The 14925-nt window shown below is 47.2% G+C and overlaps 1 protein-coding gene across 4 annotated transcripts in view; it reads left to right on the top strand.

The window, feature by feature from the left end:
* Positions 1 to 14925, top strand: part of LOC138807133 (PR domain zinc finger protein 2-like) — a 98321-nt gene that overhangs the window by 68712 nt on the left and 14684 nt on the right. For 3 of the 4 annotated variants that reach the window (XM_069992700.1, XM_069992697.1, XM_069992699.1), the window contains one exon: positions 308 to 4721. In XM_069992700.1, the coding sequence (XP_069848801.1) occupies positions 308 to 4721 (4414 nt within the window). Of the gene's footprint in view, positions 1 to 307; positions 4722 to 7343; positions 8862 to 14925 lie in introns of those variants that run through there. The other variant, XM_069992698.1, reaches the window with a different exon arrangement.

Here is a 14925-nt window from a genome sequence, read left to right as displayed (position 1 = left end):
TGTAATATTGAGTACTGCATATTACTGTTTACAATTCCTGAAAAGAAAGATACTTGTGTGTGATCGGATACAGAAAAGAATGTCCACCATGTCTGTGTGCCCAGAATGTTGCCTGATAGAAAATAGATACTCAATACAGATTTGTTCAGTGAGTGGAAGAAAGGTTTATAGATGAACTGCATAAAGTAGAAGTTATTGTTCATTATATTCTCAGGCATTTTAGGTGAGAAGTAGCTAGAATCAGAGGAATTAAGCTTAATACCTAGTTTTGCCTTCACCTCTGATTCTGCTTCCTTGGATCTTCTAGGTCCTGAAGAAGAGGAAGAGAGGCCTTTGGCTTCGGTGCCTGAAAAGCCAGCTCTTATCCCAGAGGTGGGCAGTCAGGACCTGCCTCCAGAGCTGGCTGGCCCTCTCCCTGCCTGTGAGCCACAACCAGAGCCAGGTGGGAAACAAGCCACAGATTGTGAGATCAATGATGTGGAGGAAGTGGAAGAGGAGGAGGAGGAAGAGGAGGAAGAGGAGGATGATGGTGAGGATGATGAGCTGGAAGAAGATGGGGAAGAAGAAGCCGACATGCCAAATGAAAGCTCTGAGAAAGAACCAGAAATACGGTGTGATGAGAAGCTAGAGGATTTGTTAGAAGAACCAAAAACCATTTCAAAAGAACCTCCTGAAGACTCTGAGGAAGTGCCACCCCTTACCAAAGTCCCCAGAACTGAGGAGGCGGCCAATGGAGATGTGCTTGACACTTTCATGTTTCCTTGTCAGCATTGTGAAAGGAAGTTTACAACCAAGCAGGGACTCGAGCGTCACATGCATATCCACATGTCTACAGTCAATCATGCTTTCAAGTGCAAATACTGTGGGAAGGCATTTGGCACACAAATTAACAGGAGGCGGCACGAGCGTCGCCATGAAGCAGGGTTAAAACGAAAACCTAGCCTGATACTACAGCCACCAGAAGAGCTGGCTGATAGCAAAGTTTCTGGAGAAAAAGCTCTTCCTAAAGATGAGTCAAATCCTCCACTTGGGCAAGACTGTTTGACCTTGAACTCAGAGAATGCCTCCCAGGAAACAGTAAATTCGTCCATTGTAGAGGAGAATGGGGAAGTGAAAGAACTTCATCCATGCAAATACTGTAAGAAGGTTTTTGGAACTCATACAAATATGAGACGGCATCAACGCAGAGTTCATGAACGCCACCTGATTCCCAAAGGTGTCCGGCGGAAAGGAGGCTTTGTAGAAGAGCCACAGCCCCCGGCAGAACAGGCCCAGCCTACCCAGAATGTCTACGTTCCAAGCACCGAGCCAGAGGAGGAAGGAGAGGCCGATGATGTATACATCATGGACATTTCTAGCAATATCTCTGAAAACTTAAATTACTACATTGATGGTAAGATTCAGACCAACAGCAGCACTAGTAACTGTGATGTGATCGAGATGGAGTCTAATTCAGCAGACTTGTATGGCATAAATTGTCTTCTCACTCCAGTTACGGTAGAGATTACTCAAAATATAAAGACTGCCCCGGTTCCAGTAACGGATGATCTTCCGAAGGAGCCTCCCAGCAGCACAAACTGTGAGTCCAAGAAACGGAGGACTGCCAGTCCACCAGTGCTCCCCAAGATTAAAACGGAAATGGATTCTGAGCCTGGGGCCCCGCCATGCTCCTTAACTCTGCCTCTTAGTGTAGCAACGACTGAGGCAGTGTCTTTCCATAAAGAAAAGAGTGTGTATTTGTCATCAAAGCTCAAGCAGCTTCTCCAAACCCAGGACAAGCTGACTCCTCCTGCAGGGGTTTCAGCCACTGAGATCCCTAAGTTAGGTCCTGTGTGTGTGTCTACGCCAGCATCCATGTTACCGGGGACCTCCAGTAGATTTAAGAGGCGGACCAGCTCCCCACCCAGCTCTCCGCAGCACAGCCCTGCCCTTCGGGACTTTGGTAAGCCAAGCGATGGGAAGATGGTATGGACAGACACAGTTCTATCTTCCAAGAAGCCCAGGTTAGAAAGCCGTGGTGACTCGCCTGCCTGGAGTTTGTCTGGAAGAGATGAGAGAGAAGCTGGGAGCCCTCCTTGCTTTGACGAATACAAAGTATCAAAAGAGTGGGCAGCCTCTTCCACTTTCAGCAATGTGTGCAACCAGCAGCCCCTGGATTTGTCCAGTGGCGTCAAGCAGAAGACGGAAGGCACAGGCAAGACCCCAGTCCAGTGGGAGGCTGTCTTAGATCTCAGTGTGCATAAAAAGCCTTGTCTTGACCTCGAGGGCAAGGAACTCAAAGAAAACCATTTGGCACCGCCAGCCTGTAGTTCTGGAAAGAAAAAGAAACCAACCACATGCATGCTGCAGAAGGTCCTGCTTAATGAGTACAATGGCATCGATGTGCCTGGGGAAGCTGCTCCCGACATGGCCAGGAGCCCGAGTCCTTGTAAATCCCTAGATGCCCAGCCAGACCCTGACCTGGGTCCTGACTCCAGCTTCTCTGCCCCTGCTGTTGAGTCCCCACCTGAAGCTTGTCCTTCATCACCCACCCTGCAGACCACTTCCCAGTCTTCTTCTCAGCTGCCTCCTCTCTTGGTCCCCACGGACCCCACTTCCCCTCCACCCTGCCCTCCAGTGTTAACTGTTGCCACTCCGCCCCCTCCTCTGCTGCCTACTGTCCCTCTTCCTACCCCCTCTTGCGATGCTTCTCCTCGCCCATGTCCCTCTCCACTCTCAAATGCCACTGCCCAGTCTCCCCTTCCAATTCTGTCCCCAACAGTGTCTCCTTCCCCCTCTCCCATTCCTCCTGTGGAGCCACTTGTGTCTGCTGCTTCACCTGGACCTCCTAAGCTTTCTTCCTCCTCTGCCTCCTCTGCTTCCTCTTCCTCCTCCTCCTCATTCTCGTCTTCCCCTGCCTCCTCCTCCCCTTCACCACCCCCTCTGTCAGCAGTGTCATCAGTAGTTTCCTCTGGGGACAATCTGGAGGCTGTTCTCCCTTCAATAACTTTGAAACAGGAGGAGTTAGAGACCGAAGGTGTGAAGCCCAGGGAAGAGCCCCAGCCTGCAGTTGAACAGGATGTTATTCAGGAAACATTCAGCAAAAACTTCATTTGCAATGTCTGTGAATCACCTTTTCTTTCCATTAAAGATCTAACCAAGCATTTATCTATTCATGCTGAAGAATGGCCCTTCAAATGTGAATTTTGTGTCCAGCTTTTTAAGGATAAAACTGATTTATCAGAGCATCGCTTTATGCTTCATGGAGTTGGGAATATCTTTGTGTGTTCTGTATGTAAAAAGGAATTTGCTTTTTTGTGCAATTTACAGCAACACCAGCGAGATCTCCACCCAGACCAAGTGTGTACACACCATGAGTTTGAAAGCGGGACCTTAAGGCCCCAGAACTTTACAGACCCTAGCAAGGCCCACATGGAGCATATGCAGGGCTTGCCGGAAGATGCTCTGGAACCTTCAAAAGAAGAAGAGGAATTAAATGATTCCTCTGAGGAGCTTTACACCACCATAAAAATAATGGCTTCTGGAATAAAGACAAAAGATCCAGATGTTCGATTGGGTCTGAATCAGCATTACCCAAGCTTTAAGCCACCCCCATTTCAGTACCATCACCGAAACCCCATGGGTATTGGGGTGACAGCTACAAACTTTACTACCCACAATATTCCGCAGACTTTCACCACGGCCATCCGCTGCACAAAATGCGGGAAAGGCGTTGACAACATGCCTGAGTTGCACAAACACATCCTGGCATGTGCCTCTGCCAGCGACAAGAAGAGGTACACCCCCAAGAAAAACCCGGTACCTTTGAAACAAACTGTGCAGCCCAAAAACGGAGTGGTAGTTTCAGACGGCCCTGGGAAAAATGCTTTCAGAAGAATGGGGCAGCCCAAAAGACTGAACTTCAGTGTGGAGCTCAGCAAAATGTCACCAAACAAGCTGAAATTAAATGCCTTGAAGAAAAAAAATCAACTTGTCCAGAAAGCAATCCTTCAAAAAAACAAATCTGCCAAGCAGAAGGCTGACTTGAGAAATGCTGCTGAGTCGTCCTCACACATCTGCCCTTACTGCAACAGGGAGTTCACGTACATTGGCAGCCTGAACAAGCATGCCGCTTTCAGCTGCCCCAAAAAGCCCCTTTCTCCTTCCAAAAGAAAAGTTTCTCACTCCTCCAAGAAAAGTGGCCACCCGTCTCCTGCAAGCGGGGAGAAGAATCACAGCAGCAGCCACCGCCGGCGGACCGCAGATGCTGAGATCAAGATGCAGAGCACGCAGGCACCTCTGGGCAAGACCAGAGCTCGCAGCTCAGGTCCTGGACAAGTCGCATTGCCCTCCTCGTCCTTCAGGTCCAAGCAGAACGTCAAGTTTGCAGCTTCGGTCAAGGCCAAAAAAACAAACTCCTCTTTAAGAAACTCCAGCCCCGTAAGAATGGCTAAAATGACCCACATGGAGGGCAGGAAATCCAAAGCTGTGGCCAAGAACCATTCTGCTCAGCTCTCCAGCAAACCGTCCCGGACCCTGCATGTGAGGGTACAGAAAAGCAAAGCTGTTTTGCAGAGTAAGTCTGCTCTGACAAGTAAGAAGAGAACAGACCGGTTCAATGTAAAATCTAGAGAACGGAGTGGGGGCCCAATTACCCGAAGCCTTCAGCTGGCAGCTGCTGCGGATCTGAGTGAGAACAGGAGTGAGGACAGCAGTGCCAGGCACGAGCTGAAGGACTTCAGGTAAGCCCGGAGCTCGGGGGAGGTAAGGATGGTGCAGGAAGTGGTGTTCTGGTTTAACTCTTCTCCTGCAAGATTTTGACAAGCTCTAGGCATGAATGGTTACTGCTTTGACTCTTGTAGAGATGAATAAATAAATACTTGTTATTTCAGACCAAGGACTCAAAAAGTGGTACCATTTCTTTGAGTTTGAATCCATGGGAAAGCCCTTGAAAGTACCCCATGTGAAAAGACAAGGTTTCTCACACTTGGTTTATATCTTGGATATTATCTCAGTCACTTGTATTATTTCCTGATCATAGATCATGTCTTTGGTTGAGGTGGAATGTGAGTGAGGTCATTAGCAAACTGGTCTTGGGTAGTAGCTGTGATTTCCACATAGTTAGCAATAATAAACTGGTACTTTTAATATCTCACTAATAGTTTGAATTTTAAGCACTTGCCATGTTGGTAAAAAAAAAAAAAAAACCACTGTATTTCTATAAATGCCTTATGGTCTTCCCTTCCCTGCCTCTAGCCATAGGGTGATTGATCAGCGAGCCAGGTTCCAAAGGTGAAGAGAAGAGAGGGTGCTTAGAGCTATAGGAAGGGACCCCTTTCTCCCAGCTCCCCATTTCCCCTCCCTATTCTCCTCCCCCCCCCCAACCCTTTTAGGCCTGTGGTGACCAGGGCAGGTTGTTTGTTAGTGCCTTTTCACCAGTAGTGAGTTTAATGACTCGTCTCAGATTTGAGCTGACTTTTCTGCCTTATTCCATGCTCTTCCCACATTGAGAACTGTTCTCAGGGACAGATAGAAAGATGTGGCCTTAGTTAAGTTTGTGACATTGACTTCTAGAGGTTTCTGAGCCACTTACCCTGAGTCGATGTGCATTCCTAGAATTCTTGCTGGTTCCCAAATAATGCCTGTAGATCAGTTTCTTGTGAAGCTCTCTCATTTGTCATCAAATGGCATTTCTGCAAATGCTTTCGAATCTTCTCTTTCCAGAATATGTAGCCTGACCCGACCCTAGGCTTTCATAGCTACAATTTTCAGAGTTTTAAAGCAAACAGAATAAGGACTAATTGGAGTGGCCTCTTAGAGAAGGCATGAAACACAGAGAGGTGAGGTGATTACTGCATAGAATTCTTGAAGCTGATGTGCTTTGTAGCAGGGCTGAAGACATCAGGAACACTCACTGGTGGTTCCCTGGGGAAGTGAAGGAGCGAGTTCTTCAGGAACATGCAGTGGCCAAGGTGACCCATAGGTTGGTGTGCCTTGGAATTGCCTGATGGATCTGTGTACCTGCATGGGCTCAGCCTGTGTCATAGAGGTTCCCTGCCAGCAGCACAGTGAGAGCTCAGGGATAAAGTTGATAAGAAAAGCTGTCAAGAAATGATACTCATTTGTGAAGTTTGTTCACTCTTTCATAGTACTTAGTTCAAAGAGCCCTTAAAGTTGCTAAGGGCTAGCGTGCCTTAAGAAGTGTTTCTCCCTCCTTTATTCTAATGTTAATTGTTTTGCTTTGCTTCATAGTTAGAGGATTACATTGCTTGAGTCAAATTTGGACTGAAAAGATAAGAAAATAATGTGCCAACTGGTTGGTAGATAGATGGTGGCAGCAGTCACCCTTCTGGCTGTTTGTCCCTTGTGAGGCACTGGAGCTGTGCTGGGGTCATAGCTGTGGGACCACGGCTGCTACCCAGGGACCAGGGCACTTACCCAGTAACCTTGTAAAGTGCTTTGAGGAGTTGCAAAGCACGTGTCCAAGAGAACATCCTATTTTGATTGGGCATGAGAGTGGTGGGCATTTCTTCAGAGCTTACTTGGGTTGTCCTAGTACTTTGTACAAAGCTGGAATTCCTGACCTCAAAGCTGGGGCATCTGTAGGCTGGATGTTGATAACTCATCATCCCAGCTGACACAGATTAGGCCTCATCTCCACGTTTGTTGTGTTAACTGGTATGGAGTGGTTTACCTTCTAGTTGTCTTCTTGCTTCAGTATGTTTCCACGTACAAATTCAGTTCAGAGATGGTTTTGTGATGCAGAACACCTTCTGTAAACCAAGACCTAACTCTCCCTCCCTCCATGGGCATGCTGGGCTCTTGTCCTAAAACTAGCAGTATATCCTTTTCCTGCTTTTTTTTTTTTTTTTATAACAACCCACCTCATTTGAAAGCCAGTTGAAGGCCTGCCTACCTCCAGTATGTGGTTGTAGCTAGTTTGCCATTTAACAGAGGGCTCTGTGGACTTTGTCAGTTGATCACTTCCAGGAGCCACCAGCCTTTGTGCCATTAAGGGTTTACAGAAGCAGACTGCAACTAGTCCAGAAAACTGAAAGGTAGAAAAGCCAGACAAAATGCCAGACCAGATCCCTCTTTATGAGTTGAAGTACAGCACTCGCTTCCCCTGACACATCTCTGCCACATGGCTTGGAAATGACCCTGAGAAACGAGCCTGCCATAATTATCCTGGCCTGCGGCTTTGGAGTAGGACACTGAGTTCCAAATGCAAATGCCTTCAGAGTCATTTATGTTTGTCTTGATAACATTTGTCTTATGGTCCCTTCACCTTTTTCTTTTAACATGGTCAGTTCATGTATGATTGTGTTATGTTGTCATTTATCTTCAGTTTTCTTATTTTCTAGGAACTTCCTGTAGAAAAGCCCCCCAAACAAAACAGCCCTTAATTGACTAAAAGATATTGCATGCTCAACTTAGGATAAGCACTACGGCAAAGGATATGAAATCTACCAACCTTGCAAGACCATTTGAAGCTGACTCAAAAGCTGTAACATACAGCTGCTTGCCGGCAGGCTCCTTGTTGCCCTGGTTAGAGTCAGGCATCTGCTTCTTCACTGGTGCCCACACGCAAGCTGGGCTCCCAGGGAACTGAGATCCAAAGAGAAGGGCACTGTGAGACGGGCTAGCCACACAGGCTCCTCGTCGGGACTAGGACTCAGGTCTCAGTGTGGCCCCGGGTGTGTTTGGCACATAGAGAAGGGAATGCTTGAATTGAACCTTGCAAAGCAAGTTCTCTATCAGCAGTTGATTGTAGATTTCAGGGATAACAGACATGATGCACTCAGTTTAAAACGTTTTTTCACACACCAGCTCTTGATGGCCTTTCTGTTAACGTGAATTACAGAGAGAGAGAGAGAGAGGCACTGGGCTGATCTCTTCCCATCCTTCCCTCACCCCTTTTTAAAAATCATAAGCAGATTGCCAGTATAATGGAGAGGAAACCACATTGGATATGGACTCTTATGCCTCTTTATGCCTAATGTCTTGTATATATCCAAATGGACATTATCCTCTCAAGATTGTTATCTGGCACTAATTTATAGCTATTGTATTATGAGAGATGATGTAGCGGTATGTCAATACACAGAGTGCTCTGCAGGCCTGGATAGTCCACGCGTAAGTATAAATCAGTGCACATCCCAGGCTCACGCAAGTCTCTAGCAGAGATTAAAAGCAACAAATTGGCCTCTTATGTGTAGCAGTATCATTCTCTATGCGTTTTTATGCTTCTCCCCCACTCCCCCAAAAATTAATGACAGAGTTGGTGGAAAATGCCTGCATTTTATTCATACTGTTTTTGTTATCAACTTCAAAAGTAATCTACCTCTTAAAGATTGTAGTTGAATGCTTATTGGTGAACTTGTGCCACTTTAACTCTTTCACTGTCATTCCCATTTTGTTACATTTCTGTTATGGGGACTTCATGTTGAAATATTGTATCAAATGCATTTGTAGCGGTTTAAAAATAAACTATTTAAAATTATTTAAATTGTTTTCGATGCTTCAATTGTATCATACGTGATTTACGTTTTCATTTTTGTTTGCATTGTTAATCTGGAGAGTGTCTTGTATTGAAGTTTGCTGTTAGTTATTTTATTCTTGTTGAAGAGTGCTACAAAAGATTATTCTAATGAACACATTAAACTTTACAGTTTGACATACAAAAGAGGCTGTTCATTGATTTTAACTAATAGAGCCTTCAGAGAGACAGAGAGAGAATCTGGTTATAGCAAAGGTCGCTACCTTTGTCTGCTAGCATGGAAATATGTCCTTGTCAGCTGTATAAAAAAAGATGTTTTATGTTATGACTACAGACACCTAATCATTAAGGGAGAATTATTTTAATGACACATTTTATATAATTGTAACCAATAAAAACTTTGTAAACACTTGTGGAAGGACTGCGTTTTGTACCAATGGGAAGAGTGAAGGGCAAGAGGAAGGCTGAGCAGTTTCTGGGTAGGGGATGCAGCACTGGGGTTTGAACTCAGGGCCTTGGGCTTGCTAGGCAAGTCTTCTGCCGCTTGAGCCATGCCCCATCCCTCTTGGGCTTCGGTTGTTTTTCAGATAGGGTCTTGTGCTTTTGTCCAGGATGGGCCTGGGAACCAGGATTGTCCTATCTCCCGCCCAGCTGAGATCACAGGCACACATTGCCACACCAGGCTTATTTGTTGAGATGCATTAATGTCTTTTGCCCAGGCTGACCTCGAATCACAATCCCCCAAATTCTGCCTCCTGAGTAGCTGGGAATACTGGCCTTGTGCCACCGTACTGGTTGGCTGGGTAAGCACTTTGTTTTAAGTACAGCACGTGGCGTGTGGTCAGCCCCTGAGGTCTTCCTTTGCCTGCTTTATTTGGCACTGGTTGGAAATTTGCTAATTCCAGTACTGTGTTGTGTCTGGAGGGCAAATACATAGTTGGACAGCAATGCCAGGAAGTGCCTTGTGGACCGAATTGGTAAGTGTGAATAAAATACTTTGTTTTGGGGTTTCTTCATTTACTATAGTTTAGTTGACCTTTATTTTTGTGACTCTCCTAACAAGAAGGCAAAGACATTGTAACCTTTGTTTTAGGGTTTCCTCCAGCTGCAGTGTTTTAAGAACCAAAGTGTTTGGGGTATCAGTTGTTCCTGGGGGCCACCATAGCACTTCCTGTTTCATCCTCAGTGTACATCCAGTATCCTCCAGGAGGGCGCTATAGGCATGACTGGCTTTGGGGGGGAAGAGGATGGGGTAGGAGTGTCACCCTTGAGGCCTCCTAGGTTCCTTACGTTAGGAAGGGGGCTGTGGGGCACTGGGAATTTATAAATGGCCTTCAGTCTTGGTAGTTTTAAATACTCAGGTGCATAAACACACAGCACTGCCCTGTGGAGGAACTGGGCATCATAGAGAGCAGAGCCTTTGACTGGGCAGGAGACCTGGGGAGGGGGGTCCCTCCTGGCATACCCGCCTGCCACTCACCCCCAGGTGTTCAGGAAGCACATCACGAGGCCTTCCTTGGAGAAGGTGTCCTGTTTCCTGGATCTTAGTCCCTAGTTTGCAGAGGTGAGGACCGGGTCTTGTGCAGCCCTTGGCTGTGCGTGCTGCTCCAAGGAGCTGGCCAGGCTCCAGTTCTCATCACCCTGACTCTGACACTAGGGCCTTGCATATGTTACAAGTTGCTGCTTGACCACTGTCTTGCTGCCTCATTTTGGTTCTTTTCAAAGTCCATGACTGTTTCTGGGCCTCTGAGTGTGCAATGAGGACTCCCTGTCCAGGCTGATGATGCAGAAGGCTGTCGCCAGGGCTTGCTGAGTATTCAGTACCTACTGGGCTAGGTCCTCGGATCTTTGGACACATGAGGGGCTATAATTCCTGGTCCTGTGAGCTTCTGCTTTCCTGTTGGGTTGCCCCTCATTTTGGGGGCGATGGTTCTGGTGTCACGCTTGAGCTCTGACATTTGGACAGCTACAGTCCATGATACTTTATGGAAGGACTGCTGAGAAGAGCTCACTTCGTGGGTTGAAGGCTGCATTCATGGAGATCTTGATTTGATAAAGTTTGCTTAGGTCGGCTTATATTAATAAAAATCCCTATAAGGTGATTTGCCTTGAAAAAGATGGACAAGAACCCAGGTATGTGGAAGAGGGCTAGTCTGATGGATGGATATGGAGTCTACAGGGCCAGTGCTCTAAGGACTAGGCGGGCTCTGCTTCCCTGAGAACTTGCTTCCTGTGGCACCAGCCCTGCTGCTACCCCCTGGGACCAGCTCTCAGTAAAGGTTCAAGTAAAGCCCTGTTGGTGGTGTGTGTTGAAGAGATGTAAGCTGGGCCATACACCCTGCTCGCTAGCCTGCTGCCGTGTGGTTCACCTGGGGCCAGCCTTTTGCTTTAGACAAATTATTTAGTGTTTACTCCGCCTTTATAAGCTATGGGTAATTTGAGTACACAGAGAAGAACTTGAGTACATGCTGGGAAACAAGGAATGCTTCTAATTCTTCATTGTTAGAAGGCTTGCAGATTCTGCTATGACACTCAGCACCACATGTAATCCCTTAGGTCTCTGTGTGGTCAGCACCCATGTCTGAAGGCTGAGGGTTATTAGAGGTGAAGAGCCAGGGCTGTTCTGGCTTTTGTTTTTTTTTCTTGTGCCAGGACTGGGGGACTTGAACTCAGGGACAGGGTGCTATCCCTTAGCTTTTATATCCAAAGCTGGCACCGTCACTTGAGCCACAGCTCCCACTTTTGACTTTCATTCATTGGAGATAAACATCTCATGGACTTTATACCCTGGCTTTAACCCATGGTCCTCAGATCTCAGCCTTTTGAGTAACTAGGATTACCAATGGGCCTGAGCCACTGGCTTTGAAGTCTCTCTTGGTCCTTGGGAGCTGAAGGCTTGTGTGCTGCTGGGGGAACGGGGACCTTGGCCTGTCGGCTGCTGCTTTTCCACTGTGTGTGTGGCCAGGTTAGCCCCGTTAGTGCCTTGGCCATTCCTCCTACAGGGCTTGCCTTAAATGCAGGACTGCAACACATGCTCTCAAAGGTCAGCTGATAAACATGAGATCCAGATGGGTGGCACCTCTGATGTTTAACAACATTCTAGACTGAGTCCCCCAATGGAGCCAGCAGTGACAGCAGTGCGTGAGCTCTGTGGATGGATGTGAGGTCAGGAGGGAAAATGGAAATGGATACTTACTGGTTGGCGCATGGACACTCTGCCACAGGGCCAGCACCTGCTTCCAGCCACCACCAGTCTCTTTCACATCACCTCTCCCACCTGCCCCTCCTGCTCCAGCAAGCTGCTCTGCAGAGTACTGGGATAAGTGCTTTTCTGGGGTGGAGTCCAGACCCTTGCACAGGCCAGAAAAGCCTTCTTCCAGACTCCCAGTGCTGAATAAGCTGTTCAGACTGAGGCTGTCATTCTGGGTGGTGCTGTCACTTGGAGTGACTTGGAGGGCCGAAAGTGGTTCTTTCGGGAGAACATTGTTGGATGTTGGCTGCTACCTTCTTTGCGTGTCTCTAGTGGCTTTAGTTTCCTCAGTGCAGAATTATTGCCTAACACTGCTCCATGAAAGCCTGCCAGCATCAGTAAGCATACTGGACAGTCACCTGAGGGGTGAGGGTCTCCTGGCCAGCAAGCCGCTCCTCAGCAGGAGCTTTAGGAGGAACTAGCAGTGGCCTTAACCACTCACCCCTCAGGAGGAACATGCTACCACTATATCCACTGGTTCAAGGCCCCCTGCATGCCAGAGCCCATTGCTTCCTCAGGTCTGGTTTTGGAAAACAGGCTTACGGTTTGGGAGAGGACTGAGAGCACCTGGGGTGTTGTGAGACACCTCAGGTACAGGTACCCCAGAGGACCTTGGCCTGATCTGCAGGGTATGAACTCAAAAAGAGTTGGTCCAGGCTCACTTCTCACCCCAACAAAAAGTGCATTAAAATTTGCCACTAGAGGATTGGACATAGAGGGCATTTGTGTGTGTGTAGGGGTGAGGTGGCTTCATTTACCATCTGGATTACAAAGAATTGGAAAACCATCACTATTCTGCATAAAGTTAGTTGCAGCCACTGAAAAAAATCAAGTTCAATGGTGAACCACAGAAGGGGCGTGGGGATACTTTTATGAGAGGAAAATTTACCAGCCTATTGGGACAATAGGATTTGCATTTCCTGCCTTACGGGTGCCAGCTGGATTTCTTTGCAAGTCTTTGTGATTGTAGTAGAAATATCTGAAGACTTGACTTCCTAAATGTGCCTTCTCTTGTCCCACCAACAAACCATAGCAGAAAGCCCACTGGGGAAACTGTTTCTGCACATCCCGTGATCCGTGCCAGCTGAGTACCTCCTGTGTGGAGGAAGTACAGGGTCACTTGGCAGGGGAGGACATGATTGTATTTGAACATGACAAACTTTTAAACCCCAGAGCCTTCTAGATCGCTGCTAGACAGGTTCCCTCCTATATCATCTGCAAGCGCCAAGTTTTAACATTGAATCCAAAGGAAATTTTAAATAGGACCTGGGATTTGCTGCACAGGTAAGTTAATTAACCAAAGGACACTGAGGCCTTGAGGGTAGAGCTGCAGCAACTTTTATTTTTTTACTTACAAGCAATTTCAATTTCAAGCAGTTGGCTGTTTCTTAGTGTTTAGTTTTGCCAAAAAATGTAATATTCTTTATTGGAATGAAATTATTTAAAGACTCACGATTCAGTGTTCCTTGTGGCAACATTCTCCTGTTTTATAATCACATGCAATGCTTGCCAGCCCATCTAGAGTGGAGGAACATTTTCAGATGGCTGTTTTTCCCGAGCTATTAATGGAACTTGGGAGTTCAAGCACATCCTGCAGCAATATGCGTTTTCAAACTTAAAACCTTAAGTGGCCAGCCTGGATTGTAAGGGTGTCAGGCTGTGGAGCTGATGCATTCTGCAGGGTGGCTGGGACTGTGAGGACCTGGGTGCTGCCAGCTGCGGTGGAGGGAGCTGGTGTTGCTGGCTGCCGCTGTGCACAGCCATGGCTTCATTCATCTTGATCTCTCCCACAACCCAAGGAAGACAAGATTCTCGCTTTTCAGGTCAATTAGACCAGCAGTGTGGGGTGGCCATGCATAGCTGTTGGGGAGGGCTCCATGCTCTGCTGCAGTATGAACCAGTTGATTGGCCTGGAGGTTTTAAACAATGGAGTGGTTTTGTTGCAAGGAGTTTGTGCGGTCCAATAGAAATAAGCATTTCTCCAGAGCTCCTGTGGGTCTGTGTTTCCTTCCCCGGGTACCTGTTTTCTAACAGGCCAGGTATACTCCCCACCCATGTGGCCGTGTTAGTTAAAAGTGGCACCGGTTCCTAGGCAGGACTTGATGGTTGCTGGCCAGGGTGATGATGATCCTGACAGCTGGCCCGAGTGCTTTCAATGACAGACTCAAGGCAGCACCAAGTTAATGGCCAGATAATGTTCAGTCACCTGCCCAGGTAGGCAGTGGCAGGATGGGGGCACAGGGAGTCACCAAGGAGGAATTCCTCTCAGAGAGACAAGACTTCAAAACAACCGAGAAAGTTCTTGCCCCTCTGCCTACTTGCCTTACTATTCTTGGGGCTTCCTCTCTGCATTGTGGTAGCAGCTTGTTCACTATATGGCTCCCCCTCCTTGAACGAGGATTCGACCCAGGCAGGAACTTCACTTGGCTCTGGGTACATTCTCAGCTTCTAGACCCACAATGCCTTGCATGTAGTAGCTGCTCCATAAATCTTCGTTGAATAAATTATTTGAATCCTTGGCTCTATCCTGAACTTATCTGAATGCTTATCCTCAGCCAGCTACTGACTGACCCTCTTGGGTGGATCAGGGGTTCCATATCTATAAACTTGAGATGATCTTTGTGCCCACACAGCATCCTTGAGAAGATGCCTGGTGACCACTGAGAATCATAGATGCTGCCCTCAGTGGGCTTCAGACAGCTGCCATCACTGCTGCTGTTGAAAGATGCCCTCTTGAGCCTCAACTTGAACCTGAGGAGTGGTGGTTGGTATAAGATTTCAGCAGAGACTGGAATGCAATAGCCAAAATAGCCAGAGTGTCCCCTAATTTCTTGCCTATGTCTGGAGACTGAGCTTTTGAGTGACCTGGAATTGTTCTGTTGCTGCTGCCAGGGACACTATTGCTGTTTGTTTCTGGATGCCCTCCCTCCCCCCCAAACATAACAAGAAACAGGTGAGGTGTAGGACTGGAAGTCATTTTTCAAGTCAGCAAGCTTTGTACTCATCATGAGTCCCCTGATTGGAATGTAAATGCCAAATGTAAACTTTAAAATTACTTTGATTTAAAAGAAAACATCTCATTAACTCTATGCAACCAGGTGTGTGTGTGTGTGTGTGTGTGTGTGTGTGTGTGTACACGTGTACATGTTCTGGGGCTTGGACTCAGGGCCTTGCATGATCACTTGGTTGGCACTCT

This window comes from Dipodomys merriami, unplaced genomic scaffold (assembly GCF_024711535.1).
Source record: "Dipodomys merriami isolate MVZ:Mamm:240054 unplaced genomic scaffold, mDipMer1.0.p SCAF_412, whole genome shotgun sequence".
In the NCBI taxonomy this organism is placed as follows: Eukaryota; Metazoa; Chordata; class Mammalia; order Rodentia; family Heteromyidae; genus Dipodomys; species Dipodomys merriami.
The sequence above is the reverse complement of the archived record's forward strand: the minus strand, read 5'-3'. Positions and strand labels throughout refer to the sequence as shown.